At 46.5% G+C, this 26,383-nt stretch overlaps 1 protein-coding gene across 3 annotated transcripts in view; it reads left to right on the top strand.

Moving 5' to 3' along the window:
- SVIL (supervillin) overlaps window positions 1–26,183 on the top strand; it is a 103,932-nt gene extending 77,749 nt beyond the window's left edge. The window contains exons 17-33 of one of the 3 annotated variants that reach the window (XM_088025765.1): window positions 752–924; window positions 2,514–2,669; window positions 3,915–4,051; window positions 4,675–4,822; window positions 4,936–5,081; window positions 6,392–6,567; window positions 8,631–8,775; window positions 9,122–9,398; window positions 13,639–13,790; window positions 16,106–16,211; window positions 16,838–17,045; window positions 18,677–18,810; window positions 20,736–20,891; window positions 22,513–22,656; window positions 23,686–23,810; window positions 25,699–25,854; window positions 25,953–26,183. In XM_088025765.1, coding sequence (XP_087881891.1) covers window positions 752–924; window positions 2,514–2,669; window positions 3,915–4,051; window positions 4,675–4,822; window positions 4,936–5,081; window positions 6,392–6,567; window positions 8,631–8,775; window positions 9,122–9,398; window positions 13,639–13,790; window positions 16,106–16,211; window positions 16,838–17,045; window positions 18,677–18,810; window positions 20,736–20,891; window positions 22,513–22,656; window positions 23,686–23,810; window positions 25,699–25,854; window positions 25,953–26,039 — 2,626 coding nt within the window. In that variant the 3' untranslated portion in view covers window positions 26,040–26,183. Of the gene's footprint in view, window positions 1–751; window positions 925–2,513; window positions 2,670–3,914; window positions 4,052–4,674; window positions 4,823–4,935; window positions 5,082–6,391; window positions 6,568–8,630; window positions 8,776–9,121; window positions 9,399–13,638; window positions 13,791–16,105; window positions 16,212–16,837; window positions 17,046–17,417; window positions 18,649–18,676; window positions 18,811–20,735; window positions 20,892–22,512; window positions 22,657–23,685; window positions 23,811–25,698; window positions 25,855–25,952 lie in introns of those variants that run through there. The other 2 variants (XM_088025766.1, XM_088025767.1) reach the window with 2 other exon arrangements.
- The last annotated feature ends 200 nt before the right edge of the window (window positions 26,184–26,383 follow it).

Raw genomic sequence — 26,383 nt, 5'->3', positions numbered from 1 at the left:
TTATATACACACTCTCACACAGAGGACCGTATTATATATAATAGCACAGAGGCCATGCAGTTGGAAATTGTGAGCAGGAGTGAATCTGTCAGGAAACCATGTGACTGGATCACCTACCTCCCCATGTCTGGTCTGCCCCCAGAGAGTTGTGTCAGTATATGAAGTTACAGTTGGCTTCTTGGACCTATTTTATTTCAATATATTCTTCAAAGCAGTGGTTACTTTTCAGAAAGGTGCAAAGGGTTGAGAGGAAGCTAGTTGTGGGGGAGTTCCTAAGGAAACTGAAAACCAGTTGTGTAAAAAGAACATTTAGTCTGGAGGAAAGAGAAATTGAGAAGCAGTGACTGGCTGCAAATTCTCGAAGGGCTCCCCAGGGACAGAAGTAGACTTGTGTAATACTCCAACAGGAGAAGTAGGAGGAGCTCATGGGTATGATAAGGGTGAGGAGGAACTTCCTACCCTGCAGAGCTATCCAGTAGTAGAATGAGCTGTCCCATGTAGCACCAGATGCCCCTCCAAGCAGAAACCACAGGGTGCGGTGTGGGGGGTGGGGAGCCTCTGAGATCTTAGACTAAACGGGCCTGAATCCCCCATCCCCAAGATTCTATGTCTCCATGTCAGGGAGTAGCAAGCAGGAGGAGGAATTGTAAGACAAAAATTGTAGAGACTGGTATTTCAGGTCAGAGACCCCCAAATAAACCAGGCGTGGAGGCAATGCAGACCAAGGCTACAACTCCACTTTGCTCCCCAGGTTGACCTCCTCTGTGGCTGAGCACAAGCGCGCAGTGAGGCCCAAGCGTCGGGTTCAGGCTTCCAAAAACCCCTTGAAAATGCTGGCAGCCAGAGAAGATCTCCTTCAAGAATACACGGAGCAGAGATTAAACGTTGCCTTCATGGAGTCAAAGCGGATGAAAGTAGAAAAGAGTGAGTATATGAAACCACCACCCCGCCTCTGTGTTGGGGTCTGGTGATTAGGTGATTTTAATCATCTTTTCTGCCTTGCTAAGGCCAATCATGTGTTCAAAAGACACTCATCAAATAAAAATGAGTAAGTTTGCACACACACATGCACACCCGCCTGGAATGGAAAGGCTCTTCACAGAAATTCTTAGAGCATGGAGCGTCTGTTCACCTTCTTAATTTAAATTATCTTGTTTTGCTGAGTTTTCTTTCAAGAGATTGGAGGAGAAAGATGCTTCTGGGCTTTGTAGTTCAACCCATTTTCAGCTCTGTAGAGCCCAAACACAGTAATTCCCCACTTAATCTTGTTGGAGAGCAAATCATGTGATCTCTCATGAGAAAATGTCCCAAATTACTGCTTTTCCTAACCCTAGATTTTCATATTATTAGTTAATGCATAAACCAATGCTTTCCAAATTGCATTTAACAGGAGCCTCGGGAGCCCCGGAATTGGGGATGTGGATTGGGTAGCTTTGGGGCCTTGGGGTAGAGGTGGTGAATAGGAGTGAGGAGATGGCTCTGTGCTCTGTGTCCCATTTCAGGCTAAGCTGCTCTGTTCTCCTCAGCCTGATAAGGTGGGGTTCCCTTGTTCTGAAATAGTGGTTTTCTTGATGGAGGTAATTAGGGCATATACCATTTGCTAGCTTGAATAGTCTTGCTATAATTTGTATTTTCCTTTAGCACTCATAAACCTACTTCCGAAAGTTTTTCTTAGAAATATAATATTTACATGAACTAGTTGAGTCTTTTCATTATAACTGATTGACTAAGAAAATATATTTCAAAACTTCTGTGCCATATGATTTGTCAAGTAGTGTAAGACCCTAATCCCAGCAAAATAATTTTCTGAATTTCTCTCTAGCACAGACATTTTTTAAAAATAATCAGTCGAAGAAATAAAGGCTTATTGGCACAAATTTTAGGTATTTTTCCTCTGCCTCCCCTTTTGGAGGCCTGGGGATGGCTTTGTGATGATTGACATGTACACATTTGTTGGTGTACATGGAAAACCCAGCAGCTTGTTACAACAGTCTTAAATCTGAGAGCGGAAGACCTCAAGATTATCTAGTTGATCACTTTGCCTCCAGGAAAAAGATTAGGACTAACCACATCCCTACAAGCATGCCTGCTTTTCTACATATAAAGACTTTTATTGAAAGACCTCTCATAGTCTTCCTTGTGAGTGCATTTGCATTAACGTCTCAACATTGTTAGGAATTATATCAGCTTTCAGTGGAATTGCAACATGTGTGTCCAGCTCCTGATTTTATACCAAAATAGCTGGTCCACACTGTCCCTCGATTCTTGCCCCCTGCAAGGTGAGGTGTGACATGTCCACAAGCAGCTGATACTTTCAGTACAGAGTTAAATCCTGAGTACAGTGGCTCAGCATTGAACTGCATTGTCAACCAAACCTGAGCATGTTCTCCCCTTCAGGATTGACTTTCTAAGAGACAGCTAGTTGATTATGAATCTCTGATTGTAAACGTTGTCATTTCACCTGCCCATCTTGCCCCACCCCCCGCCATTGTTTCCTTATTCAACCCTCCCAGTGTCCTCCAACTCCAACTTCTCAGAAGTCACTCTGGCGGGCTTAGCCAGTAAAGAAAATTTCAGCAACATCAGCCTGCGGAGCGTCAACCTGACTGAACAGAATTCCAACAATAGCGCGCTGCCCTACAAGAAGCTGATGCTGTTACAGATTAAAGGTACTTAGGAGCCATGGAGAGGAATCACATGTGGATCAGGGGTTTGAGTCCGGTAACACCAGGAGGCCTGACCCTAAGGGGGAGAGAACCTACCGTGGGCTGGGTGCTGTGCTACCTCCTGTCACGTAAGCTTCACAAATCCCATGAGGTGGGAGACGTGATGCCCAGTGAGGCTTGGAGAGCTCAGTGACGTGCCTGAGGTCACAGCGGCTGTTGAGTGGCAGAGCTGGATTTGCACCCAGGTGTTTGCCATTCCAGAAGCTCAGCTTCTGCTGCCGCCTCCCCTTGCCCCGCCACCATGCTGTCATGCAGTTCCAGATGCCCCCGAAGTCTTCATGGGGGCTTCTCCACTCACTCCTCGCTGAGGTGGGCAAGGTTAGTGGGGGCCAGAGGCAGGGATTCAAGTTCTTGGAGAAGGAATCCAGGGAAAGCAGAGGCAAGTGAAGCCGACCTAGATTTCCGCTCTAGCACCCCCTCTGTCAATAGCAAGGGAGACGACCAGAGAGGCCGTGGGCTATGAGGAGAGACTTAGCTGCCTCTAGAGTACTCAGCAGGAGGAGGCTGCATGGAATATCCTTCACAGAGGGTGTCCCGTGTGTTTCTGCATGACCACTGGCCTTTTTAGTGCATTCAGACTAGTGACGAGCATAGGTACCCAATGTCTATTCCCGAGTTTTGACCCCGAGATGACACTATCAGTGTGACTGTGGAAAGGCCTAAATCAACAGTCATTTAGGAGAAGGTGTGGAAAGCAGCGCAAAGCAGTGCTTCCCTCCAAGCTGACTCCAAGACTGCCCTGGATTTAGCGTGCAAACCCCCAGGAAGAAGACGCTGTGGGAAGGCATGCCCTCACCTGCGGTGTGGCTAGCAGGGGCTATGAAATGCAGGAGGTGGGCTGAGCGCAGAGAAAGGGACCAGGAGAGGAGTTGAAAGGGGGAAAGGAGCATGTCTGCTAACTTTCCTGGAGGAGGGAACCTAATTAATCCACACACGTGCTGTAAAAGGACTCCAGTGGTTGTCCTAAGACACATGATGACATTTAGGAAAGCACTACAAGGGAGAGTAATCTAGAAGGCTGTCACCAGAAACCCCCTTCTACCACTCTACATCATGGAGCCAGTATTGGTAGACAAGAATCTTTAGAATTGCAGGAGTCTGTACCAGGGGTGCTTCCTGGTCCTTCCTGTGGCTTTGGAGAGTTCTCCTCTCTGGGAAGATGGTGACGATTTGCCTCCTGCCTTACAGGAAGAAGACACGTGCAGACCAGACTGGTTGAACCTCGAGCTTCGTCACTCAACAGTGGAGACTGCTTCCTCCTGCTCTCTCCCCATTACTGCTTCGTGTGGGTAGGAGAGTTTGCAAATGTCATAGAAAAGGCAAAGGTTGGTATCTGAAAAATAAAAATTGTTCAGTTAAGCATCTCCTTTACACAGCAATAGAATGTTTCTACCAGTTGCTAGATCTTTACAAGGCTTCTCAGACACCAAATGTTTGATTCAAGTGAGGAGGGAGAGGCAGTATTTCTTTTGCTGAATGTCTCTCAAACAAGCATTCATTAGGTGCGTGCGTGCGTGGGATGTTTTAGAAGGATGATGACCTATCTCGCCAGTTTTTAAGTCCTATTCTCACCCCTGTGTGAAAAAGGAACTGGCACATCACATCAAAGCCATTTATCCCAGGTACCCATGAAATGCTGCTACAGGCTTATTGAATGAGAATCTCATGGGCAGAAGCCCAGAGAATGGGTATTTCTCCAAAATTTCACAAGTGATCTATTGAATTTGAAAATAAAGAACTGTTGCTGTAAAGAATTGTACCCCTGGTCCTTGAGTTCCATTCTCCTGACCTTGCTGAAAATACCCAAGAACCGGGGCCTGCAGCCCCTGTGGTCACATGGTCTCCCTTGCAGACCCGCCATTTTCCCCCTCCGACTTCAGAACGTGCCACTCTGCCTCACCACAGGCTTGTCTGCCTAGCTAATTGTACTCCTCCTCCCTTTCTCCAGGCCTCAGAACTCGCAAGTTTAATTCAGACAAAGAGGGAACTTGGTTGTAGAGCTACTTATGTCCAAACTCTTGAAGAAGGAATTAATACACACACTCATGCGGCCAAAGACTTCTGGAAGCTTCTGGGTGGCCAAAACAGCTACCAGTGTAAGAGTTATTTCAGAGAATCGTGAGACTTTTCTTATTCCCTACTTCATTCTTCTAAACCGGCCACCTTTCAGGGTAAAATGTCATACCGTCTTGTTGTTCTCATCCCAAAGCTGCTGGAGACCCAAAAGAAGACGAACTTTACGAAGCTGCCATAATTGAAACAAACTGCATTTATCGTCTGGTGGATGACAAACTTGTCCCTGATGATGAGTACTGGGGGAAGACTCCCAAGTGCTCCCTTCTGCAGTCAAAAGAGGTACAGTGCGTGGGGACCAGCCTCGCCAAGAGAACACTTTGCATGGGGCGGCCCAATAAAATAGACCTGAAGTGCCCGAGAAACGCTGGTCAGTGGTCCTGCCTGGTCTTGAACAGTGACCTATTTTTAAAGTATATTTACTTGTGAATTCAAACCATCACCCCATCTTAAATACAAGGATAGAATTCAGAATATTGCTCAGAGGAGGCATGTGTCAGGCTTTTCTGTTTTAGGCGAAATGGAATTTTTTCTTTTTTTTGTATTTTTGTTGTATTTTTTCTTCTTTTCATATCTGTATGAGGTGATGGATGTCATCTAAATAGTAGTAATCATTTTGCAATATATATATATAAAAATCAAGTTATTATGCCTTATACCTTAACTTATGCTGTACTATATGTCAAGTATATGCCAGAGAATAAAATGTAAATAGTCCTTAGCCCTATCTCTTGATTTTTCTATAAACATTAAATACAGTTTTTTCAGTCCTTAAGTTTCAGGAATAATAGATGCATGTTTATATAATTTGGATTTGCCAAGTAATATACTAGCTTTTTTCTCACACCGGTAAATGTTTACTAAATACATACGTTGTCATTACCATTCTGTATTTTATACGTGTTGCGAAAAAGTGGAAAAGAACAAAAGAAACTTAAATTTCATCGGATAGAAGAATATTAGAAAGAATGCCATCCAAAGCAAGGTGGATTGTATGACATGCATGGGCAATTAAATGGAAAAACAAAATCATAGGAAAGAAATAATCAGGAGTAATTTTAAGGAGAAGGTGCAGTTGAGCCTAGTTGGGAGTTGAGTAGGATTTGGACTGCTGGACATGAAGGAAGAAATTAGTCTAAGAGGAAAGAGTCAAATAAACCACAGGCATGGAAATAAGAAATAGCATTACATTCACGTATCCCCTCAGCAAACCCAGAGTAAAGTCCTCTAAATGGAAGTACGGCATGGTCTCTGCCCTGGAGGGTGCTGGAACTGTATGGAGGGGCGACCACCTCCCTGGTCCTTGGGGCCTGGCATTTAAGAAGTGGCCTTTGTATATGCTCGGTGAGTGAAAGAACAAAGGAGGGAGACAGGGAGGAAGAAAGGAAAGAAGGCAGGTAGGAAGACACAGTTCGACAACTCACCACGGAATTTGCGAGTTCAGGATGAGACGGAAATGCGGGCCACAGGGCAGAGGCTAGTGTGGCAGGGCCTGGCCAGCGGTCACACCCGTCCCTCTCAGTCAGTACACACCCTCGTTCAACCGGAGCAGGACCTTGACATTGACCTGTTCTTCTCTGCCGTCTTCCCAGGTACTGGTGTTTGACTTTGGTAGTGAAGTGTACGTGTGGCATGGAAAAGAAGTCACGTTGGCACAACGGAAAATAGCTTTTCAGCTGGCAAAGCACTTATGGAACGGAACCTTTGACTACGAGAATTGTGACATCAACCCGTTGGATCCGGGAGAATGCAATCCGCTTATCCCCAGGTATTCCTGTCCCGTGCCGATGGTGTGGAAGAGCGCGTGCAGACCCCCTCAGCGGGCCCGAGTCCCCATCACGCTCCCCGACTGTCACTCTTCGTAGGGTTGCCTTTTCATCACTGACTGCAGGCAGTAGCCTGAACGTTCACAGAAAGAACATTTCTTTAGCTTTTGCCTAACTGATGCGGGACTATGGATGCTGCCATCTTCTGGACGCTGTGTTCAGTCTCCTTCCTTGAGGTGAACAAATTGTTCCCGCCTGCGGCATTCCAGGTGCCGTCCTGGCAGATGAGTAGCAATTGTTGAAACAGATTCCATGCTGATCTGAGAAGCTTCTCAGGACCTGGAATTCCGCCATTGATCTGAAGGTGCAAAAGCAACATATTTCCTTCTCGTTTCACACCTTCTCAACATAGCCCTTGAATTCCAGGATTTGCCATTTATTTGGCAGTAGGTGATGTCTATGCCTTTCGGGGGGCAGGGAGTGAGAGGGAGGATACTGTATTGAAATAATGATTGTAATTTTAGTATTTCCTGCTGGGAGTAGATGAGTGAGCACCTAATTCATCGGTTCTCACCATGTCGCAGATCAGAATTACCTGAGAAGCTTAAAAAAAAAAAAAAAATGCACATACCAGGCCCAGCCCCAGCGCCAGCCCCAGCGATGTAGTCTCAATTCCTGTGGGGTGGGGCTTATGTGTCGGGGGTCTTAAGAGCCTCCTCAGGGCTCCTCCTAAGGGGCAGCCAAGATTAAGCACTGAGCCCTTCCTACCAGATGAGGGGCTGAAGCACTGAGGTGTCCAGACTAAGCCCAGTTCAAACATGGAAGTCGGCCTGAAGGAGGACGTTTGCCGGCTCACCCCACAACCCACTGCCTCTCATGCTTGCTTGGCTCCCACCATAAAAGATCATTGTCTAAAGCTGAAAGCAAGTGCGCCTCCAGTAGGCATCCTAGCAAGTCTGCAGAGTAAAATTTATATAAAAAAATGGTCATTCAGACATTTGCCGTGAAAGACCCCAGCCCTGCAGGGGAGTCCTGAATTCCCCAGTGTGGCTGGTACTTGGTTCCCAGAGTCCTGCGAGAGTACGAGGTGGAAGTGTTTGTATACCATGCTTCACCCCGGCAGTCTCCCCAGGAACAGGCAGCCTCCTTGATGTGCCCTAGCTGTGACGTCAGAACCGTAGTCCTGACGAAACAGGAAGTGATGGAGCACAGAACACAGCAGGGCCCAGTGAGCGCTGCTCAGCGGTCTCATGGGGTATATGCATCCCAGGCTCCATTCACAACCAAAGATTGATTTGGAAGGATGAGCAATACCCACACAAACCCTCTTCAGCCACCATTTCCTCGACTCTGCCTGTTTCTGAGTTACCAGTGTTCCGAGCAGTTTCAAGTTCTGAGATCCTGAGGCAGGACCAGACCTCCAGGTTGGGCTGTGCCACTTCCCTTTCTGTGCCTTTGTGCTCTCCCCCGGCCCACTGTCATGTCTGGTGGCCTGGAAATAAATATGCAGATATTCTCTTTATGATCTGTGGAAGTATGCTCATTTTAGTAACAGGAGAATTTCATCCGTTCCTGGACACCGGAGAGCTTCGTTGTAACAGGACTTAATAGAGAATTCAGGGTGAGCTCTGCCTCCCTCCCATCTACCCATTAAAGTGACAGACACGTGGTGAGCACCTGCAGGGGACTCTGAGTGCATGGAGCAGGCGAGGACGATGTCCGTGTGGCTCCTGCCTTCTCCTAGCTCCCAGGCTAGTGTACCACCCCCAGAGGATCCCAGATACAAGAATTTGCTAGAAAGAAAGAAAAGTCCAGTCCAGACGGGATTCACATCCCATTCAGGCACATCAACTCCATCCACACAAAGCCTTGCTTAGGCTTCAGGCTGAAATACTAAAATATCACTCATCTGACAACATGAACCACTCATTCTCTATATACCACTAAGGTATTCTGAGTTGTTTTCAGTGCCACGTGTGTCTGTTTTCGATTCCTTTCCTTCGTTTTCGCATGGCTTAATCTCTGTTGTTTTCCTGTCTCCTCCCCCACCCACTCACCCTTTCAGAAAAGGACAGGGGCGACCTGATTGGGCAATATTCGGGAGACTTACAGAACACAATGAGACTATTTTGTTCAAAGAGAAATTTCTCGATTGGACTGAACTGAAGAGACCTAATGAGAAGAGCGCCAGCGAACTTGCCCAGCAAAAGGTATTTTTGGGAATCAAGTCTTAAATCTCAGGCCTTGGTTGAGGTCCCGACAAAAGAGGCCTTGAAGCTTAAAAGCCTTCCCGGGGTTTACTGGGAGACCAGCAAACGGGTTTCCGGTTATATTCTACCTCCCCGAGGTAAAGTAGGCCTGCCTGTGCCTCTGGGTTTACAGGCAACCCATTCGCTGTCACGGGGGTGCTATTCAGGCCTCTGTAGTCTTTCCCCGAAATGCAGTGAAATGCTGGGACAGAGCTGGAAAGCCTGACTTTCTGAAACAGCAGTGAGTATGACAAGAAATGGCTGTAGGAACAGGCCACTGAACCAACACTCTTACGTTCCCTCATAGGATGATCCTAGGGCCGAAGCCAAGCCATACGATGTGGCGCGGATGGTGGCGGTGCCCCAGGTGACAACAGGCACGGTGCTGGACGGGGTGAACGTGGGTCGCGGCTATGGCCTGGTGGAAGGGGACGACAGGAGGCAGTTTGAGGTTGCCAGTGTCTCTGTGGATGTCTGGCACATCCTCGAATTTGACTACAGCAGGCTCCCCAAACAGAGCATTGGGCAGTTCCACGAGGGAGACGCCTATGTGGTCAAGTGGAAGTACATGGTGAGCACCGCAGGTCAGTGAGCACTTCCATTTTCTTCACGCCGACACGGGTCGGGGAGGGAGCACTTCTTAGAGCCCCTTCCCCATAGGCGCTGCCTTACCCTCAGCCGCAGGGACAGCGGGCCAATCTGGTCCTTCACTTTTAGAACCACTTAGTCAACTTTAAAGATGGATCCCGACGAGCTAGCATTGCTAACCAATGTCATGTTTCCTTAGAGAAGTTAAGGTTTCTCTCCCCGCCCCCCCCCCATTCCCTCCCCTGCCCCGTTCCCAGAGGTTCTCTGGGAAAGTGATGATTTGCCTCCAAATGATATTTGCCATGGGGCTGTCTACTGCTTAAAGTCTTAAGTGAAGCCTATCTGGATGACAGAACTGCAACCAAATGGTGTGGTAACACACGAAAGATTTATGAAAAATAAAAGAAGCTGTTTCCTCTGAGGCTGGGAGCACTAACACGCTCTGTGGATCAGGTAGAATAAATACATAGTCAAACTGCTCATGGTTCCTGTCGGTGAAATACTCAAGCAAAACACTCAGCGGTGTGCTTTGCACGAGAGGTAGTGAGGGAGGAGAGCCAGTGGACTTTGGAGGGAGACCCCATTTCCCCTGCCCAGAAGTAGCCAGTCCTCGACAGCGTCCCTCAGCCCTGCCATTTAGCTCAGCTCCCGGGAGTTTATTCACCTCTCAGACAGGCTCTTTGCTGCCCAGCTGTGGCTGCCCTGGGGCCCCGGGGCAGTGGAGGCCGTGGTCTGCTGATCACACACCCGCAGACTCAAAACCAGTTGATTTCTTTCTTAATTGATCAAAAGTAAGTCTGTTAATCACCTGGCAGCATTTACTGAGCACCTAATCTGTCTTCTGGGTATAAGACACTTATTTTAGGGAGTAAGTAAATCCATTAGGTCCTGCCTTCAGGAATCATATAGCATAAATGCCAATAAGGCAGGTGTGGGTGAAGCAGCGACATCATGCCATGAGAGGAGAGCTAGGTTCCCCGAGGCGGGCTCTGCTGGCGGCCAGTGGATTGGAGGCTGCGCCCAGAGCTGTGGGGGGTGCCCCCGGCCCACAAGGCACAGCACTGGGGGCTTTGCTGCACATTGTCCTGGAGTGCCTGCCCGAGGCGCCCTGGGATGTACCGTGTGGTTCTGCTGATTTCTCAGTAAGGCCCCTGCCCGAAGTCACACGGCCAGTAGAGAGCAGATTAGGACACTGAAAGCCCCCTTCCCATTCATAAGGGGGCCCTAGGGCTTGGAGGAAAGGCCACAGGCCCTGGGGCCATACAGCCAGCATCTTCTCTCAAGCCCTACATACCAGCTCTGCAAGGTGGGTAAAGTGACAGCCTGTCTGAGCTTCAGTGTTCTCACCTAGAAAACAGACATGATACCCAGCTCACAGATTATTATAATCTTTTTTTTTAAATTTTATTTTATTACGTTATGTTAGTCACCATACAGTACATCATTAGTTTTTGACGTAGTGTTCCATGATTCATTGTTTTCGTACAACACCCAGTGCTCCATGCAGAGCGTGCCCTCTTTATTTTTTTTTTTTTTAAGATTTTATTTATTTGAGAGAGAATGAGAGATAGCACGAGAGGGAAGAGGGTCAGAGGGAGAAGCAGACTCCCCGCTGAGCAGGGAGCCCGATGCGGGACTCGATCCTGGGACTCCAGGATCATGACCTGAGCCGAAGGCAGTGGCTTAACCAACTGAGCCACCCAGGCGCCCCAGAACATGCCCTCTTTAATACCCATCACCAGGCTAACCCATCCCCCACCCCCCTCCCCTCTAGAACCTTACGTTTCTCAGAGTCCATAGTCTCTCATGTTTACAGATTATTAGAATCTAGTATGTATAATGTTTAGCATGTGCCTGACACAGAAATAATCATCACTGATCTCCTAAGCAACACAAGCAAAATCACTGTGAATCACATGAATCCAAGATTTCTGAGGCCTTCAGAGACTATTCTCTTGGAGGCCCCTAAGAAATAATGATTTGAGGCAAATACTTTCCATATTTCTTTCTAGTAAACACAATGCACATCTTACAGCCGGCTCCAGCAGCTTCTTTATGAGCTAAGTTACAACTCTGAAGAAGTCCAGCTGCAGAGCATTAAGTTACAGCAGGGAGCATTCAGATTTCCCGACAGTCCCTCTGGGAGCAGAGAAGCATAGCCGAATGGCATGAACTGTGGCCCCTTGGCCACTGTGGTCCAGCCCTTCATCACTCGTACCCCTCAAGGGCCGCACTTGCAAACAAGACTGAACTCGGAGCTCGGGAAGCTCTTCTGGGATAGGGTCAGCAGAAACCATTGGCTGTAGAGACAGGACAGTCATCCTCCTGGCAGACACCAGGCAGCCTGCACAGGCACACAGAGAAACTACTTGGGGCGTGAACCGTGCACTCCAGGGAAGGCCTTGGCAGGTTGGGTCCTGCCCCAGTAATGGAGCCAGGCAGCTCTGGAGCATGATACAGGTCGAGCTGCCGTGAGTTGGTGAGCAGTAAATGAGATTCTGCTGCAAGACCACCTGACCCGGAGCAGTCCTTTACGTTCTTCGTGTCTTCTGTTACTCCTAAACACAGCTACTGGTCACAAACTGACTCCAGAAAGTATTTTGAGGCACGAGACATCAACACTTTAAATTAGCCATCTGATCAAGTCTATAAAGGTTACAGTCCATAATGTCTTACTGATGAAAGCTGAATCTTTGCTAAAATTAAAAATAAATGAAATAAGAATTAAGTTGTGTGTAGGATTAAATTTGGGTATACTGATGAAAATTCCAAGGAAAAATACTGAAAACTATTATGAAATATTTTAAGAAAATATTTCTATTTTATTATTTTTTTAAGATTTTATTTATTTGACAGAGAGTCAGCGAGAGAGAGTCCCCGCTGAGCAGGGAGCCTGATGTGGGACTCGATCCCAGGACTCTGGGATCATGACCTGAGCCGAAGGTAGACGCTTAACGACTGAGCCACCCAGGCGCCCTTTTAGATATAGATAGGGAAGTCCACATTAGGATGGTAGGTGGTAAAACACTGGTTATTATTGAAACCTGAATATATACTTACACAATGTATTTAAGTGCTAACAAATTTCAAGATATGTATCAACTTCTGTGACCTGTTTTAAGCATATTTTTCCCCCGCTGACAGGACTAGTTTTCACTACTTTGAAGAGTGGGATTTGCTAATCAAAGGCAAAGTTTTGTTCCTATCTAAAGTAGCAGAAATTTCAAAGGAGTGGCTTCCAAACTAATTGTGAATATGCCTGATCTATTCATTGATGGTTTGTTTCTCTTTCATCTCGTCCACTTAAAAATACACGAACTTGACCAGTTCAGGTCCACAAAAGATGGCACTGAAGGTTGTGCTTAGGCAAAGTGCCATAAGAAGTATTATAATCATTTATGAAAACTGTTTATAGAGTGCTTTGCTAAAGGGCCAAAAAAAATAAATAAATAAATATGGCCCTGGCCTCTTGAGAACTATCTGCTGAATGAATGAATGAGAGCAGTCTGGAGTGCCGTATATACCCTAAAAGTAGCAAGGCGAGGTCTGAAATACGGCCTTTTTCAGATGACCCCTTGACCAGTGAACTTTCCGCACCTGCTCTTCATTGAGATCTGTGTCCTGGGGGCTGCTAAGGTTGACCGAGTCCCTCCATCCTGGCTGCCGTCCTGGAGACAGATAGGATTGAAATCCCAGACTTGTTTATGAAAGTGATATGTCAGCAATAGATCTCTTCCATTTCTGACAGAATGTGGAAACTTCAGAGTGGTTTTTTGTTTTGTTTTGTTTTTTTTATTAGAATCGTTTTCACAGACTAAATTTTTCCCTTTGTGCTTAAAGCTGGCCCAGCTGTTGTTCTCAATATCTTTTCTCTACCAGCTAATCTTTTGCCCAAAAAAATGGCGTGATATGGAAAATGCATTTGTGTCTTTGGGAGTCCTGCTCCAGCAGCCACCGTTTTTCTCTGTCACATACTTGGAGAGATCTGCCGCCTTCCTGTAGGATGACAGGTGTTTTTCTCAGGGTATCAAGAAGGCGAGATCATTTTTTTCTCCAGTTTGGAGGCTCGGGATCAGTTAACGGGAAGAAAGATGGTTTTTCTCCTCAGCCCCACGCCCAAAAGCTATTTCTTCACTGTTTGTCCTCACGGAACCTAAAGAAGAAAGCCACGTATTTGCTCTTCTTTTGGCTTCTCAGCTGATTACCCTGCCCTCATGGGGTTCTGTGTGTTTGCAGTGGGAAGTCGGCAAAAGGGAGAGCACTCAGTACGGGTGGCTGGCAAGGAGAAGTGTGTCTACTTTTTCTGGCAAGGCCGGCAGTCAACCGTGAGTGAGAAGGGCACGTCGGCTCTGATGACGGTGGAGCTGGATGAGGAGAGGGGTGCCCAGGTAAGTCCTGGGAAGTGGCTGCCCCAGGGGAGGAGAGACTTGGCCTTCCTGCGGAGCCCCCAGGGTTGGGGCCGGGTCCCCTGACGAGCCAGTCCAGTGAACAAAGACCGCATCATGCAAGTGACGCTTAGTCCTGGCCGGCTTCCCCAGATTCCAGGCTGGGCTTCCACTCCCACCTCCCCACCGCCTGGCCGGGAGTCGTGTGCTCTTAAAGGAGATGTTGTATCTGCAAATAGTAAATCCACAAATCAAGTACAAAGTGCCAGTGAGTGGTTTGGGGTTTTTTTTGTTTTTTTTTTTTTAAGTTTCCACTTAACTAATACTCAAGGAATGGTAAATAAAACAAAGACATGCTATTTTCCGCTTCTAAAACTGCTGGAGGTTTTATAAAGAACGGATCTGGGGCTGGTCAGGATTTTTTAGCAGGATTGGGAAGGATAGCTTGAAACAGCCATCCTGAAAAGCAGTTTGGCTCAAGAACCTTAAAAATCCTCTTAAACTCTGATCACTTTTTCCACTTACACAAATCTGTCCTAGGGAAATATCAGAGATTAAGATAAAAATTAGGATTCCCATCATCTGCATTCCTCACAGCAGCCTGAGTGATTTTTTCTGGATCATGTCAGATCATGTCATTCCCTTGTTCTCCATCACACTTGGACTGCAGTCAAAGCGTTTTCCTGGTGGTGTGCCTGCACCTCTGTGGCCGGCACTACACACCGCTCCCACCGCGCCCCCCACCCCTCTATCTTGCACCATGGCCGGGGCTACTCTAGCCTTCTTTGCCATTCCTCAGACCTCTTTCCCCCTACCCCAGGGCCTTTGCACAATTTCCCATTCCCACAAGTTCCTCTGTATCCATAGTAACTTTCAACCTCAGAAGATTCAGATAGCTGTTCAAATGTCACCCATTTTATCCAAATCCCTTCCTGTTCTCTGTCCTGTTACTCTGTTTTATAACACTTACCATTCTTACCACTGCTTAAAACTACATATTTAATTTGTCATATTGTTTACACTTTGACTACTTTGTGTTTACTTATTTATTTTCTCTTTCCCTGCAAGCATGAAAGAGATAGTGTGTGCTGGTTTTCCCCACCACTATAACCGCAGGGCCTGTTTAATGCCAGTGCCAAAGCTTTGTAAACAGTACTTTTTGATGTTCGGATTATCTTTGCCTCGGGTCCCACCCTTTAGTAATTAAGAGTTGACTGTGGGGTTTTGGGGAGAACATGATGCCATGTGCAATATCTTCACGACCTCTAATGAGTAGTTAACAATAGCACCAGGGAAGAGAACAGGTGAATTTTCTCCAGAATAGATCAGCACTCAGCCTTCTAAGAGCTGCTCCTCTTCCCTAAAAAATATATATTTGCTACTGTAGACCATATAATAATTGTAAATAATTGTTAGAGACCACTGCATTTTAATTTATTCTTAATTGTGGGTCATTTCAACTGCCTTTTTAATTTTTGTAAAGGCCATGTTTTAATCATGCCTTCAAAATCCCCCTTAGAATTTTGAGTCTTAACCTCTCTAGTTTGAGCATTGCATTATTTTTTTTTTTGTCAAGCCAACGGATGTAAAAACACTTCAGACCTATAAAACACTGCCACAAAATGGTACTTAATTATGCAGAACAGGCCCTGAGATTGGTTAACACTTGGTGGGAAATGCTTCCTACCTTTTGGTGTGCCTGGACTGCCAGGCTCAATCAACAGTTTCCTTGTTAAAGGAAAATGTCTAGCCGGAGTGAGAGTGAATGGAGTCAACCCACACAGTTTATGAGCAGCTACCACCTGCTGGAACACAGTGGTTCACAGGCGAGGGGGAGGCCATGGTCAGTAGGCCCACAGCGCTGTGAGTGGACTCTGGGCATGGTTGCAAAAGAAACTGTTCTTTCCCCCAGAATTACTAAGTGATCAGCCATTTTCCTTGCTGAGAGGCAGACTTTGTTGAAATGTGTTTAAGTCAGTCACGTTACATCTATACCATGGAATACCATTGAAATGTCAAAACTCATGTTTCAAGAGCCTTTGGTGACCGAAATACATCACGTGAAGAAAATCAGTATAAAGTAACATAAAAGAGCAATCCTATTTTTGCCTGGGAAAGACATATACCTGAAAAATACTTGGAAAGGAAAGCTAGGCCCTGGAATTTTTATGGTGGTTATCTTGAGATAATAGTATTATCGCTGGCTTTTGTGTGCACTTCTTGATATTTTCCAGATTTTTTTACCATAGGCATGTATTATTTTGAAAACTCTGAAAACCCAGTACATGTTACTTATTTGAATGTGTTTACGTTGAAAGGTCCAGGTTCTGCAGGGAAAGGAGCCCCCCTGCTTTCTGCAGTGTTTCCAGGGGGGGATGGTGGTGCACTCTGGGAGACGGGAAGAGGAAGAAGAAAATGCGCAAAGTAAGTCACTTTACTACTAGAGTTTGGTTTTTTCCCCTCTCCTGGAAGATATTTTTATACACAAGAGGGGTTAAAGTAAATCTCCTTTTATGTAGGTGTGTCTTTACCCCGGAAAGCCTCCTAACGTTTGCCTTACAAATCAGCTGTATGGGGAGCTCATAGCGCCCCCCGCCCAACCCCAGTGCTGTGGAGTTTACTTCAGGAAAGGACTTTGCATGCAGGAGGCTGACAGATGACTCCACCTTAAACTGAATCCTCTCAGTGACTCAGTCTCTTCTTAAGAGAGAAACAATTCAGTGGGTCGTCCATTATAAATGATGAGATTTTTGGTGGCCAGCATCCAAAAAAAAAAAAAAGTGCTTAGCTTTGGAGCTTCTTAAAATATGCCTGTTATAGGATTTACCTGGGTATTTATAAATTTGTAAAAATGGTCTTTCTACATCATGAACCTGCTTCTAACTTCAAAAGGATGTGCTTTCTGGGCTGACAGTAAGCTAGCTGCTGCCCGCCCCAGGCTGGGCCGGGCTGGGCCGGGCTGGGCTGTGGTGCTGGCTGGTGACTGCAGACGGAGGGCAGCTCTGGGGGCAGCACCGGGCCTAACTCTGTGCCACTGGTGCCCCCTGCAGGCGAGTGGAGGCTGTACTGTGTGCGAGGAGAAGTGCCCGTGGAAGGAAATTTGCTGGAAGTAGCCTGTCACTGTAGTAGCCTGAGGTCCAGGACTTCCATGGTTGTCCTCAACGTAAATAAAGCCCTCATTTACTTGTGGCACGGATGCAAAGCCCAAGCCCACACGAAGGAGGTTGGAAGGACTGCAGCAAATAAAATCAAAGAACAGTGAGTGTTGTGCGTGGGCGCCTCTCCAGAAGGGGCTTCCCTGTGGGATGCAGGCTAAGGCGGGAAGGATACCCAGAAGCAGCCCATAGAAACCCTGGTGTACTTAAAGTGACTTCAGGGGGTAGTTATAAACCTCGTCAGCCGCCTCTCACGTTCCAAGCAGGTGTGACACACATCTCCCGTAAAACTGCTGATGTGAGGGCTTCCCCGACTTTCTGAGGATTTACCTGCCTCCATAAAAGGCGGAGTGAGGAGCAAGGGAAATGACCCCAACAAGTGCTTTAGTTTCTTTGTAGGTACAGTTCGTCTTTTTGAACGAAAAGCCTGGAGTCCTTAGTCATTTAAAGAGAGCAAATTTCAAATATCTTTCAGGGGTTCAGAGTTTTAGTTCTGCCAGAGCCGTGGAAAGTTAGAAAGCATTGAGCTGAAGAAGAGCTGGGGAGACCACCAACCAACGTGCCCGACTAGGAGATGCCCCCTTTTCAGAGGACGACTGTGTTTCTGCATTCTCCAAGGCAGCCGCCTGCCAGGGAGTGGTCGGCCTGCCTGGGCCAGTTCTGGGGCGCAGCACAGCAGGGGCTGGGGTTGGTTTCTGTCCCAGGCAGGCCCCCACACTCGGGCAGCTCCCCAAGGAAGCACCCAGTGCCGGGGCAGTACTCAAGGGCCACAGGGGGAGAGGGAAAACTGAAGCAGGAAGAGAAGGCCTGCAAGGGAGTGGGCTGTCCTGCGCAGTCACCATCTAGAGGGGGCTGCGGCCCATGCCCAGCGGGCCCCGTAGACAGCCAGCCAGAGCCCGGCTTCGCCCCGGCGTTTGGGGGATGCCTAGCACATCCTCAGGCTGAGACCGCGGGAGGACGGTGGTAACATCCGAACAGTGAAAGTGAAAAGTTACCAGGGCCACAAGATGCCACCAAAGTATCATTTGGTCCAGTCCGTCCTCTGGGCCCCAGGGCAGTGCGGTGGGGACAGAGTTCCCTTGGGACCATTTGCGGAGCCCGCGCTAAGGAGAGCCCGCAGGCCAGGGCCCTTGCCATGGGCAGCCAGCTGGGAAGCCAAGCATCTCCTCTCCAGACCCTGTTCTGCGCGCTAGGGAGCAGGGAGGAGTGATAACTGACCTTCACTGAGCTAGTCAAAGGCATCCCTGGTCCATCAGCTTTTCCCCTTGGACCACTGAGAAAAAACAATGAACACATTGACTCATTCACTCAGCAGGTATGATTGAGCACGTACTTGGTGCCAAGCCCAGATTTAGGGACCAGGGACTTGGCTAGTGAAAAACCCAAGTCTCCGTCCCCATGAAGCTTATGTTCTAGCAGGAGAGGACAAGGAATAGTAAGTATGTATGTTATATATAAAAATGTATATCACTTTCATTACATTTTATATGTAATCGTACATTCTTCTCTAAGGGCCAGGCCAGTCCCTCTCATTGCACCCTCCCCACACACACACACTCATAAACCACAGAGCACGTTTTCATTCATTGGTGAGAACGGTTTTAGTTAAAAAATAGAAGAGAGATGGTGAACCGGTCTGTAGATTTAGTCTTGAATAATTTTGTACTGCCAACATGTCCAAGGCTTATAAAAAAAAAAAAAAAAAAAAAAACCTACTGGATTTTCTCCATGCAGATGCCCCCTGGAAGCAGGACTGCATAGTAGCAGCAAAGTGACAATACACGAGTGTGATGAAGGATCCGAGCCCCTGGGCTTCTGGGACGCTTTAGGAAGGAGAGATAGGAAAGCCTACGACTGCATGCTTCAAGGTAACAGAACATTCCGTAGCCTTCCATCACTAATTTAGTCGATACATATTTATTGAGCCTGTACTATGTACAACACCCAATGGATCAGACAGAGGCTAGGTCCTCACAGGCCTACAACCCAATAAGGATGCTAAATAATATGCAAGACAGGTATAATGCCAAGTAAAACTTTAGTGTGTCCTAAAAGAGGTACAAATGAAGGAGGCTTTGAGTTAAAAAGAAAAAAAGATTAGTTCCACCAGGAAAATCATGCATGGCCCCACAGAAGACAGGGCATTTAAACAGAGCCTTGAAGGTAGAGCGTGACTTGAAGAGAGGGAAGACGAAAATTCCAGGAAACCAGATGAGCAGTGACACATTGTGATCCTATGGGAACAGGATGCTTTCGTTTTGGCCAGCTTCCTGGGTGCAGGGACACAATGGAGTTCAGATTAGAGAATAAGTCAGTTTTGTATTTAAATACACAAAATACAGATCAACTTCAATACAGATGAACATAAGAAGAGCTAACAAGTATTAAGCAGTGTAGGATGAGCCAGGCACCACCTAAGCACCTGATATACCCAGCACTCACAACCTAATGCCACCATGTTCCTACCGATGAGGAAACTGAGGCACGGGGAAGTTCATCAACCTGCCCAGGGTTGAACCACAGTGAGATGTACTCAGAACCACCACTCCATGATACCACCTCTCAATTTTCATGAACTTTTATTTTTCTTTATTTTTTTGAGAGCGCCTTTGCACGCACACACACAACAGGGGTTGGGAGGGGGGAGGAGCAGAGGGAGAGGGAGAGAGAATCTTAAGCAGGGGCTCCATCTCATGATCCTGAGATCATGACCTGAGCTGAAATCAAGAGTCGGATACTTATATGGCTGAGCCACCCAGGCGCCCCTATATGGTTTCTCTTAATAATGCATGTTGATGATGGAAAATGTTTGAAAGCAGAGAACGGTTGAAAAAGAAACTGAGTCCCTTATAATCATCTCTCTCAAACATTTCTCTATGTGATCCATACATATCTATATTTAAGAAAATTTTGGATTGCAGTATACAGTTTTGTAACCTGATTTTTCCCTTTATTATGAACAATTTCTCAAGTTGTTCATATTTAGACTTTTGTGGCTGCAGGGTATTCCATGAAGATGCTATATGCCATTTTCTACTTAACCTGTCTTTTTTAGTTTAATTTTAGTTTAGAGCCGTTTCCAGTTTTTCCTCATTATACAATAGAATTGTGGATAAATTTAAAATAAGTATCTGCATTTATTTCTAGTTGAAGTCCTAGATACAGAACTGCTATGGTAAAGGTAGAAAAGATTTAGAGGACATATCAACAAGGGTGCCCCAGGACATTGGCACCAAGTTTCATTCTCACCAGCAGTATACATACGAGAGTGTACATTTTCAACAGAGACTTGGTAGGTTACCTTTTCCTCTTGGCCAAAAACTGATATCTAAGCACTCTTCTAACTTAATGTTTTAAATTGGAAGAAGTACTGTTAAACACTGTATGTATTTTTTTTTTTTTTAGTCATTTGTATTTCTACTTTGGTGAATGTTTTATTTTTGCCTTTTATGCATTTTCATTGAGATATTTATCTTTATTATATTTCTTGATATACTAAAGATATTAACAAGTTTCCATATTTCTCATTGTGTCACTTGCCTTTTCACTTTGGGGTTTTTTTGCAATGAAATTTTTCATTTTTATACTGTCAACACATAAATCCATTCTCCTTTCATTACTTATTTTATACTTATGATTAAAAAGGCCTTCCCCACCTCCAAGTTCAGATAAATCTTACCTCTCTTCACACTCATTTTTGGATTATTTTGTGTTTTACCTTAATTCCCTAATCTATCTGGGATGTACTTTGGTGCCTATTTTGTCTTCAGCTTTGTTCTCTTTTCTTTCAAAGATCCTGGAAATTTTAACTTCACACCCCGCCTGTTCATCCTCAGCAGTTCCTCTGGTGACTTCTCAGCCACGGAATTCATGTACCCTGCCCGAGACCCCTCTGTGGTCAATTCCATGCCCTTCCTGCAGGAAGATCTTTATAGTGCACCACAGCCAGGTACGGCTGGCGGGAGGGGGTGTCGGGCTGAGCCGCAGAAGATACACCTTCCAAAGAGCCTTTTTATTTGACGTTCATATTTAGTAAACAGTTTTTATTTGCCAAGTACGCTGGCAAGTAACTTTCTTATGTTACCTAATTTCATCCTCACACCTACTCCAAAAGGAAGGGGACATCAACCAGATGTTACAGTCTAAGAAACCGAGACCCAGTTACTTAACTCACCCAAATATGTCAGTTAAGAATAGGTTGAGCACAACTGTGTCAGGCCTGGAATCTCTGCTGTTCTCCCAGCCTCTCCTCAGTCTTGTTGCTTCATGGTCCACAGTTGGCTGCCCCTGCTCCAGCCATCATGTTTTCCTTCAAGACAGGAAGAAGAGGTAGGGAAAGGGACAGGGATGGCCACATCTCTCCCTTTTATCAGATAAAGCAAAAGCTTTCCCAGAAGCCCCCGCTAACTTCTGATTACATCCCATTGGCCAGAGCTCTGTCACATGACCACCCTCTGCTACAAGGGAGCCTGGGAAAGCAAGTGGCCAGGGAGCAAGGGGGTGGGAGCATCTGCCGAGTCAGCCAAAGAATGGCGTCTGCCGAGCCAAGGCCGGAGGGCAGGGCTGAGGCTCCCACCCATGTCTTCTGATCCCAGGGTCAGGGCTATTTCCACTCGACCTCTACCTCAAGACAGAACCTCTGTGTTCTTGTTCTGGTTGGGACAGTCAATCACCAGAGACTGGGCTGCATGGACCCTCCTGCCTTCCGGCAGTCCAGTCTGAGCCCTTGTGCCTTCTCCCCATAGCCAGGAATCTCGCAGGACCCTGGCCGCCCAGGTCCCCACCTAAAAAGCTCGTCGGGTGCCCTTGCCACTGTGGGAAGTATTAGCAACTTTCTCAAGAGTGGCTGCTGCCCGCCACCCCCCTTCCTGCTATGGCCCAAGATAGGTTATCAATCTCCTTTGGGCTTTTCACGTGTGGTGTGCACAGCATCCTGAAATGCGTGTTAGGAAAGGACTCAGGGCAGGAGGACCTAGTAAGTGTGAGAGCCCCTTAGCCACATGGAGTAAGAGTCAGGGTGACCGTTGGATGAGAAGAAGAGGGGAGGAAGCGGTAGAACACATCTACTTCTTAAAGCTTGTTTTTCTCGCAAAGAACCCTGAACTTAGTCGCCTACGAAGCAGTCACACATGGGGCATGAACATCAGTGACCTGTAGGGCAAGGGAGATGCACTCTCCAGTGTTTAATCTGCTCTTGGGAGATACACAGTGCTCACAAGCCCTTGAGTGGCACGTGCACTATCCCTCCACTCAGCTCCCTGCAGTTCCCAGAAGGGCCACCAGCAGGCCTGCGCCGAGGAGGGGCTGGGGGAGACAGGGTGTGGGGAGAGGGAAGGGAAGAGGCGGGCCTCACAGATACCACCTCTCTCTGCCCAGAGGCTTTTTCTGATTGAATGTTCAAAGGGCTGAGGCATCACGGACACCATCCCCTGGCCCCTGCCAAGGGGATTCTGCCCCCGCCCCCAACAAAAGCAACAGGGAGGGAAGGCCTCCTTTAGGTTTCGGGAAGAGTGAGCTGGTAGCATCCACGGAGGAGCCCCTGATTGTCTCATCTGTCCTTGCCCTCACAGCTCTTTTCCTTGTTGACAATCACCATGAGGTGTACCTCTGGCAAGGCTGGTGGCCCATCGAGAACAAGATCACCGGTTCGGCCCGCATTCGCTGGGCCTCCGACCGGAAGAGCGCCATGGAGACCGTGCTCCAGTACTGCAAAGGTGAGGGCCACGGCCACACCGCGATTTCGCCCACCGTGTGGGGGCCGCAGACCAGCCTTCCCCTTCCTGTGTGGGCCAGCCAGCCTTGATAAAGCCTGCCAGACAGTGATGAAGCCAAGTTTTTTCCCCCTTTAATTTTTTAAGGCTTCTTAATTTTGAGATTAGTGTGTTCTTGGCTATCAGCATGAATGAGAATTCATTTTTCTCTTTTATATAACTGGGCCACCTAAGTCGCTATCCTCAAGGTCAAAGACTATATTGTGGAATACCCTGGACTGATGAAAACCCTTTTGCACTGGGAATGAGTCATGCTGGGGATGCGTGGGCCTCCACCCACACATAGTGTGTCACACTGTCTGAGAGTGGGAAGCTCCCCCACACGGGCTGGAGAGCTGATGGCAACCTTTTTATTATTCATTATTATTTTTAGTGTTATATATTTAAAAAAAGATCTATAGTGAACTCATGGCTTTTTACTATACTGTCCACCTAAAATTTATAGTATCTTTATAAAGTGAAAATGCCATTAATTTCTTAATTTTTAAGGTTTCATGGATTAGTTTCACTGAGTTTGTATAGTCGATTTTCTCTTGAAAAAGCTCGTCAGTGATAATTAAAAAATTTCCACCAAATGTTTAAGTTAGAATGGCTTATAAAATGCTATCATTAGCTGTTTAACTGTCATTGAACCTAATGCTGCATTAGGAAGGCAAAGGTATTCTCCACACGTGAGCACAAGAGAAAGAAAATGTCTTACCCAGAAGCCACGGAGAGAGGCTTTCTCCCATCCAGAGTTCTAGAAGCATTTTGTCAGACTCAGGTCAATTACATGCAATTTTATGCACCATTATATCATAAAATTGACATTTTGTATAAACATCATCCAGGTGTTGTTATGAACTACTCCCAAACTTGCATTTTAACCATAAGGGATCCAAACAAGAAAAGATTTCAAGGGAAATCAGAGAAAGCCCAGTTCTTCGGACCCAACCCCTGGGTGTACTGACATTGCCTTCTGTGTACCTGCAGGAAAAAATATCAAGAGGCCACCCCCCAAGTCTTACCTTATCCACGCTGGTCTGGAGCCCCTGACGTTCACCAACATGTTCCCCAGCTGGGAGCACAGAGAGGACATCGCTGAAATCACAGAAATGGTGAGCGCGCTTTCTCTCCCCGTGAAGATAGCTCCCCGCCTTTCAGATTGTGCGTTGACTTTACCTTGGGGAGAAGCATCCAATTGCATTTTCCCAAAGTGAGAAAACGTTTTTTTCTTTTACAACACGTTAACAAGTCTACGTAGAATTAGCTCAGCAATAGAAGAAATCATTTGAACTCTTGGTTAATTTTCTACACCTGGTGCTCAAGTTAAAAGAAAAGCAAAGGTGAACTTAATTACTCTGAAGAAGATACATAAATAAAAGCTGCCGTCTCTTCCTTCTGTTAGCTAAAAATCTATTGCTTCTCAAGGGCCATGCTAAGGCACAAAATCCTCTTGTTTCAGACATTAACCTTGTGTTAGAGGAGACACAGAATAAACCTGTGATGGATTAACCTGCTCAGATTACTGGGTGAGTGAATGTGAGTCACTCCCGATAAGCAGTGTTAATAGCTCATTAATAGTCTTTTATGAGACCAGCTGGTGTTAGCACAGGAAGCATTTGTCATAAACCTTTATTTACTAAAACATATTATTAACCAGAACGTTATAATTTCCAACCACATAGAAAAAAAAAAAAGCTTAGTACAGCTATGTCAAATTTCTTAAGTTAGAAGTTTTTGACATTGCAAGCAGTAGCAATTCCAAGGGGTTTTGTTTTGTTTTGTTTTGTTGTTCCAAGGGAGAGGACGTGGGTATTTTATGGGAGGTCTGAACAGGTGTAAAGAAAAAGAGTTCACCGCTGCTTAACAATGGATGTTCAGTGCACTGCTGAGCCTCACCTCTCTCTGCAACCGGCTGGACTCGGTCCACACGGGGAGGAGCCTGCCAGTCATAGCCCAGGGTTCCATTTACCATAGACGTGCAATCCACACTAGGCACGATGCGGACCATCGCCGCCTCCTGCAGTCTGAGCTAGAGGCTGTAACTGCCCTGGTTCCCTGCATCCGCTGTAGGTCCCGGGGCGGCAGTGGGCTTGGAGCATCATGTGCAGGCCTGCGGGCTTCTGGCCAGGGACTTCAGGCTTCCTACACCAGCCTGTAGTAACAACACAATCGCCACGTGCTTGCTGGGTGCCAGGCACGGCTCTAAGCACTTGGCATGTATTTTCTCCTTTATTTTCACAGTAGTCTTCGTGTTATCTTCGTTTTTCTAGGGAAGGAGCGGAGGCACAGAGACCTGCCGTAGCTTGTCCCGGGTCTCAGGTGCAGGCTTGCTCCAAAACCCACTCCGTGAGCGCTAGTCTGTACCATCACTGATGAATTTGGCAACACCGTTAGTCGTTCATTCCCGCCACTCAAAAGGAGGGCAGCCAATCTGGGATTCCGGGTTTAACAGAGGAAGATCGTTTACCTGGAATAACCTGTTCAGATTACATGCACAGTGTTTTTTGTTTGTTTTTTTTTTTTAAATGTAGTGTTCCATGATTCATTGTTTAATGCAGTTTTTTTTTTTTTTTAAATCTAGATTCAACAGCATCTTCTAGACACATTTTCTTACCTTTTTCTAGTCCAGATTAAGAAATGGGGCTGATAGGAAAGGATGTGATTCCTTTTAAGGTTATTTTTAAATACTTTTAAACAAATTCCATTATATGAATGCTTCCAGTGTTTAGAGTTCAATTCACTCATGTGATGGTCCCTAAACATTTTTCTGAGGCAGCCCCAAGCCAGGATTTATTTGGTGGGGTGGGAAGACATGTAAAAGTCAGGAGAACTGTGAGGCTTTGGGCAATTCCTTTCCATTTCAGAGCCTGCTTCTGCCTGAGCGAGCCTCTCCAGCTGGGACACAGAGTGGACAGTAGGGCTGTGTTTGCGCCCATGCGCGGTAAAGCATTTGCGCAGATGCAGGGCATGAAATTCTCTCTGCTCCCTCCTCTTCTCTAGGATACGGAAGTTTCCAATCAGATCACCCTTGTGGAAGATGTCTTAGCCAAGCTCTGTAAAACCATTTACCCACTGGCCGATCTGCTAGCCAGGCCACTGCCCGAGGGAGTTGATCCTCTGAAGCTTGAGCTTTATCTCACTGATGAAGACTTTGAGGTAAGCATGTCTTCACGTGTGATAGCGTTTAAGCAACACGCTTGGCTGGGATGGGAGTCCTTGTACTCACCCGCTGGGCATTTCTCCCGATTTTGCAGTTTGCACTAGACATAACGAGGGACGAATACAATGCACTGCCCGCCTGGAAGCAGGTGAACCTGAAGAAAGCAAAAGGTCTGTTCTGAGCAGGAGAGATGCTGGAGGAACCTCTGTCGTCACTTTCAATACCATTGGACCAGGGAAATGGGTATTTTTTTTTTTTTTTGGACTGGTATTAAAAAAAAAAAAAAAGATTTTTTAATCAGTTTTCCAAAACCTGAAGTTATTAGCTCTACTGCTTGTCCCAGATTTGTGTATTTTGTGAATGTTTAAGCGGACCCTTTGGAAACTCTCTTTCCACGATTCAACAGGTAATGTTAATAAAGGCGTCCCTATGTGCACGTGTGCGGAAACTGCCGCACTGCCCACCTTTTTTGGAAGCAATTCTCTTAATAAAGTGTTATTTTGATAACTTGTGGGTTCTAAAATA

The sequence above is a fragment of the Eumetopias jubatus genome, unplaced genomic scaffold (assembly GCF_037043125.1).
Source record: "Eumetopias jubatus isolate StellerSeaLion01/CBP00866 unplaced genomic scaffold, mEumJub1_p1.0 scaffold_8, whole genome shotgun sequence".
Taxonomy (NCBI): Eukaryota; Metazoa; Chordata; class Mammalia; order Carnivora; family Otariidae; genus Eumetopias; species Eumetopias jubatus.
The sequence above is the reverse complement of the archived record's forward strand: the minus strand, read 5'-3'. Positions and strand labels throughout refer to the sequence as shown.